Source organism: Echinops telfairi, unplaced genomic scaffold (assembly GCF_000313985.2).
Source record: "Echinops telfairi isolate 266 unplaced genomic scaffold, ASM31398v2 ScPeMD7_7420;HRSCAF=8458, whole genome shotgun sequence".
NCBI classification, from domain to species: Eukaryota; Metazoa; Chordata; class Mammalia; order Afrosoricida; family Tenrecidae; genus Echinops; species Echinops telfairi.
In genome coordinates, this window is record NW_022111320.1 from 26,486,607 (window position 1) to 26,492,715 (window position 6,109).

Below are 6,109 nucleotides of genomic sequence, written 5' to 3' on the forward strand. Positions count from 1 at the left end.
TTATAAATTATCAAGGGTTCAGGGTGGAGGGGAGAGCGGGGAGGGAGGGGAAAAATGAGGAGCTGATACCAAGGGCTCAAGTAGAAAGCAGGTGTTTTGAGAATGATGATGGCAACATTTGTACAAATGTGCTTGACACAATTGATGTATGTATGGATTGTGGTAAGAGTTGTATGAGCCCTAATAAAATGATAAAAAAATAAAAATAAATAAAATGGGGACAGTAACAGTTATCTATCCTATCAGTGTTATTATGAGTCATAGTCTCAGAGGACACCAAGGCTAACTGGAATAAACAGTTCACAAAGACAGTATTTTATATCCTAATTTGATGAGTAGAGATTGGGGTCTCAAAAAGACAAAAGCAATGGTGCTACTATTGGTCTCACCCCATCCAGAGGAAATGATGATGATAAGTCACCCGGCAAGTCTGGATCTGAACTCACCCTTGTGTTAGAACATCAACCATTTAAGATAAAACAGGCAGCCTAGAATGATGAGGGCAATCAATGTACAAATGTGCTTGAGAGAAAAAAAAGGCAGCCTACACCCAAGGCTCTAGTATAGAAAGGCAAGAAAGGCGAGTGGAAACAGGAAACACAGAAGTGGGATACCTAATGGATGAGTTACAATGGAGTACAATGGATGAGTTCAAACAAAATGTGTATGAACTGTCAAATGTAAAACTGACAGCGTCCTGTGTAAACCTTCATCTAATTCTTGATTTAAAAGTTTTTAAATAGGGAAATTAATTGAGTTAAATACATGTAAAAAACTAAAGAAGTTGTGGTACATATTAAGTTGGTATATTACTGCAGTCATGATGACTAAAATGCTTATAAATGTTAACTGATATACTATTTTTTAAAATTTTGAATTGAAATAACTTATTTTCGCATATAATTCATATATTCACTGTAAAAGTCACTCTTTTTAAGGTCCATGTCAGAGATTTCTAATATATTACAATAATGTACAACTATCACTAATTCAAAAAACATCAACCTAAAAAGAAATTCCGAGTCTATTAGTAGCCATTTCCCACTCCTTTCTCTCCTATTTCCTCTCCAACTCCTGGCAACCACTAATGTCCTTTCTTGTCTCTATGGATTTCACTATTTTGACCCTCTCATATATACACTGATACATGGCCTTTTAGTTTAGTTTCTTTCACTTACCATAATGGTTTCAAGATTCATCCACGTTGTAGTATGTATCAGCACTTCAATTCTTTTTATGGCTATACTACAATTTGTTTATTCACGTATCACTAGATGGCTATCAGTTTGCTTCATTTTTTAGCTACTATGAATAATGTGCTATGAACATATATGTACAAGTTTATGTGTGAACATACTATTTTCAGTTCTCTTGGGAGAAAATAATTAAGAGGAGAATCACTGGATCAAAAGGTCGATAACTCTACTTGTAACTCCCTAAGGAAATGCTAAACTATTTGGCAAAGCTTCTATTTTTATAAAAATGAACTATTATTCAACACCTTATCTTTGTGCTATGGCTTTTTGATAACACTATAATAGAACTGTGATATGTTACAATTTCTCTAATTCAACAAAAGCTAGTCTCAATTATAGAAAATGAGCTAAGGTAAGAAGACATCAGCACTAAACATCAAAAAAACCGTGTTAAAACCTAGAGAGAAAACAAAGTTTTCTAAAGAAAATAGAGACTTAAAGTTTATTTGTGAGATATACAAAAAAGGGTTTTCATAAATTTTTCAAAATTTTTGAAAATGTTCAACCACTTATGGTGATTAAGCTGAATTTGAATGATATGTATAATACAAAAGATGTGAATGATTTTCATAATTAAAGTGACTGTTTCAAAAAAAGGGAAAATGATGGACAAAGATTAAACCAAGCCTAGTTTCTAAAACAAAGTAAAAACTCAACAAGAAAAGCGTATAGCCAAAGCACTTAATGTAAAAATACCTTATCCTCATTACTATAAGAAGCAAAATAAAGACAACTGCTTTTACCATTTCATATGTAATATTGGCTATACAAAAGTATTTGTGTAATAAAAAGAATGCATATAAAACACTTCTGTAAAATGTTAAATGTCAGACTACTCACCTATATAGACTCTCTTGCTGTATCTCTGCATTAGTAACAACACAAATACATGCAGTGGGATAAGGTTGATGATGAACACATAACCACCCCAAGCAGAAACCTGTAGGGGGAAAAAGCTAAGGTAAATAGCTTATATTTTTATAGTTAAGATTTTCTTGTCATGACAATCTCAACATGCAGCAAATACAAGACACTGAGAATTTTAGTAATTTTGAGTAATGTTTAGACGTAAACTTTAACAGTACTTAACAGCCTAATTATAACTTTTATTGAAGATCAACTGAACTAGCAAGATCCTATATATCCACTATTTTCATACACAAAGTAGACATTTTTCAAATGAGATTAATTTATTAAAGTTAAAATATTATAACTTGTGAATTGGCTTAAAATATTTTAAATATAAAAATGTTTTTTAAGTCAACTACTTTTTGATTATGTTGCAAGAAAGGTTAGAGAATAACAATGTTAGCACCCACCAAAAGCTCAACCAAAAGAAATGTTCAGATGCGTCCAAGTCTAATTTTATTCCCTACAAATATGTAACAAAGTAAGACCCAATTTTAATGTTTTCTGGACTATAAAGTTAGGATAATATTATTTAACCAGAGTAAGTGAAGAAATGCTAGTAACTAATAAAAGATTAAAAAGAAAATATCCCATTTTCACACACACACAAAAATCACATCAATTTTTTGGAGTATCTAATAAAAGACATTAAGGTCTTGCCATTTACAATGTTCTTGGATGTGCTCTGTACATTAACTTTGAAAGAACCACTACACCAATAATCATTTTAAGAAATTTATACGTATACCATATTCTAATAAAGCGATTCTTATGTACAATGTTTCAGACTCATAAAGATCTAACTTTTTAAATACACATAACATTAATTTACTATTAGTCACATGCGATTTCACCAAAAATCAATATTAACCTAATAATCCTCATAGTACAACTGTTCCCCCCCAGCCCCCCAACCCCCGCGAAATTTAAGTCTTTTAAGAGGATGGGGTTTGCTATTACTGAATATAACAGCATAATATGTGTCCCAGGTTCTAAAAATCTTTTAAGGATTATAATATGGACACATAAATTCTTAATCGTTTACAAGAAACCATTGACTAAGAATTATTATTAATTTTCAGTGTTAGATTACTATATGTAAGCTGTGCCATGCGAGGAAGACAGAAGGAAGAGATAATATGGAATCTAACCTTAAGCAATCTGTTGCAAAAATTATGTCAGTGATTTACAAGCTAACCTGGAGGATGTGATGACTATCTTAGGTAATGATAAAGAAACCCTAGAATTCTAAAGATTGAGCACTAACTTCAATATGCTGCTGATTTTATGTACAATCTTTTATAATATGGTACAATTTTCTTATTTCTTTTATTTCTGTCCTATAACTGGTGAGTCCATTCTGATTCATGGTGGCCCCAGGCATGTCAGAGTACAACAGAGGTTTTCAATACCTGCTCTGGGTACACTCAGGCTGCCAGCCTTTAAACTAGCAGCCAGGCACACTGACTACCACCAGGGGCTCCTCCTGTTCTATACAAATTCATTTGAAGGGGTTTTCTTCATTATTTTAAGGAACAGAAAAAAGTAAAAATGGTGCTAGAAGAACACTATTTCTACAACTTTCTCATTTCTTCCATCTCTTTAATCTTTATTTGGGTTACTGTTATTTTCATAAGGCTTGTAAAAGCTCAAATTTTTCTGTTCTAGGTTTACTTCACTAAATTGAGATTGATTATAAAAAGCACATTACTTTACTAAGTAACTATTTAATTCAATTCTAATACTGTAAAACAAATTTTTAGTGTATTATTTAAAATTATCTAACTGTTAAGCAATTTATGTCTAAACATCCATTAAAAAGTTACTAACAATATTACGAAAGTTCTACATTTCCAATGTAGAAATACTTATCAGAATCTCCTCAGTAGTGTCCACAGGACCCAGGGTGTGGAGACTGAGGGTGTAGGTGGGCATAGAACATATGACACAAAATCAAAGTCATAAGACTTTAAAAGAAGTGGAGAACATGCCCTGGGTAAGATAGGAAGGAGAAGGAAGAGGAAATACTCCAACTGACAGGACCAACACCTGTTGGATCTCATGTAGTTTGAAATATGAAAACTTACCATATAGAAATAAGATAAGCAGCAGCACACTGTCCAAAACACTGATCCAGTTTTTACAGATTTTACCTAAAAACAAAAATAATTAAGTAAAAAAAGCAGCTGATATGTTTATAAATGCTTCTGAAGTTTTTTTTTAAAAAGCTAAATATTTAGTAAACAAGCTATAAAAAGCCAAAGTTATTTATTATTTAAAGACTCTTATGGTGAAAGCGTTATAGAAAGCAAAAAAATCCACATCTTAGTAGACATTTGTTCAGTAAGTCTACACTTGCTTAGGTGGCTACACAGCACAGTAATCTATAATTTTTTTCCAACGGACTATTTTATCATGTAACTCATGTATATTTTTCTATGAACACACATTCAGAAAATGTTTTTATCACTACCTTTAGAAGTTTGCAGACACAATAAACGAGATTAAAATTCCTAAAATAATTACTATAAGTAAAATCCTCAATTTATTCTGACCTAAAGATAATTTTAACCAACGAAAATTAAAAATCGACTAATTTTTATTTCCTTAAGAAGATTAAATAAATTAAAAATAAAATCTTATATGCTTAAGTGTAAAAAACAAAGCATGTTCGATGTTTCAGAAAAAGAAATTTTAAATGTCAAAAACACAAGGTCCAAACACTAAGGTCAATAGAAAGGGTCATCTTTAAAATAATTCAAGTGGAGGGTCCTAAAAAAACAAGATATAAATCCCAATACAATCACTTCTGTATTAAAAGATCTGTCCTTAAACATTCACTAAACTTGTGACATTCAGGCAACTTTACCTCTGAGACCCAATTAGGAGTCCTAAATTATAAATCTTTATGGAGCAGACCAAACCTCATCTTTCTCCTGAGGAACAGCTGGTGGGTGGAAGTTTAAATTTAACAATGTCTTAGAATGCTGTTTCCAAGTCAAGTCTATAGTTTTAAAATGGGACTCTACTACAACGAGACCATTAAAACAAATTGCAGGGGGTATTCAAATTTTGGGGGGAAAGTACTGTAGAACAAACTAACAAAAAAAAAAACCAATGAAAAAGAGGGACAGAAACAAAGAAAAGTACACTCCGAGTTTCCAGGACTTAAAAATATGTGGAAAGCTGACTTCCTTTAGACTAGTGGAAGTCAGCTTTGAATCCAGTATCACAGTGTGTTCTCCCTCTTCTCTAAAATGTAACCACTCCTCCCTAATTTTGAAAAGAAAAGTTAAAGATTACCTTTAACCTGGAGAAATAAGGTAGAGGTGAAGAGAGTAGCTGACATAATAAAATTTCCCAAAGTTTTTTTAAGTGAGAAGTTTCCACCAGGGCAGATTAAGGATTATTCCTATTTTATCTACCGTGAGAGAGCAGAAGACTAAGAGCTACATGGTTTTGCCCAGACTGTATCCACAAGACAGAGAAAAGGAACGGGTATTTTAAAGAAGGCGGGTAGGTATGTTCCAAAAGGCTGAAAGAAATCGTGTTTGCAGACAGTGAGATGGGCAGTCAAAGCAACCCCAGGGACGAGGAAAGCAATGTTCTACCCACTGCCATCCAGTTGATTCCAACCCCTGGAGACCCTCCCACAACTGTAAAGTTTTATAACCTTTTTATTGCTATGTAATTCACACAGCACACAATTTAATCACTTAATCATATTAGGGAGAGTTAGCATATCATCAGCACAATCAATTTCAGCACAACTTTCTTCTCACACTTGATAGTAACTTTCCATTTCTCCACAACCTCCCCTTGCTATGCCGCTAGATAATTATTAATCCAGGTACTGCCTCTATAAATTTACCTATCTGAATTTCATAGGCAGGAAATCCTATCACATACACACACACACAACCCAACAATGACAAAACAGAAAA

The 6,109-nt window shown here is 32.8% G+C and overlaps 1 protein-coding gene across 1 annotated transcript in view; it reads right to left on the reverse strand.

Moving 5' to 3' along the window:
- The window catches only part of STT3B (STT3 oligosaccharyltransferase complex catalytic subunit B), a 57,037-nt gene that overhangs the window by 40,654 nt on the left and 10,274 nt on the right, over window positions 1-6,109 (reverse strand). Inside the window, exons 3-4 of the mRNA XM_013005048.2 lie at window positions 4,253-4,318; window positions 2,097-2,196 (exon numbers count right to left, since the gene is read on the reverse strand). Of these exons, the coding sequence (XP_012860502.1) occupies window positions 2,097-2,196; window positions 4,253-4,318 (166 nt within the window). The remainder of the gene's footprint in view (window positions 1-2,096; window positions 2,197-4,252; window positions 4,319-6,109) is intronic.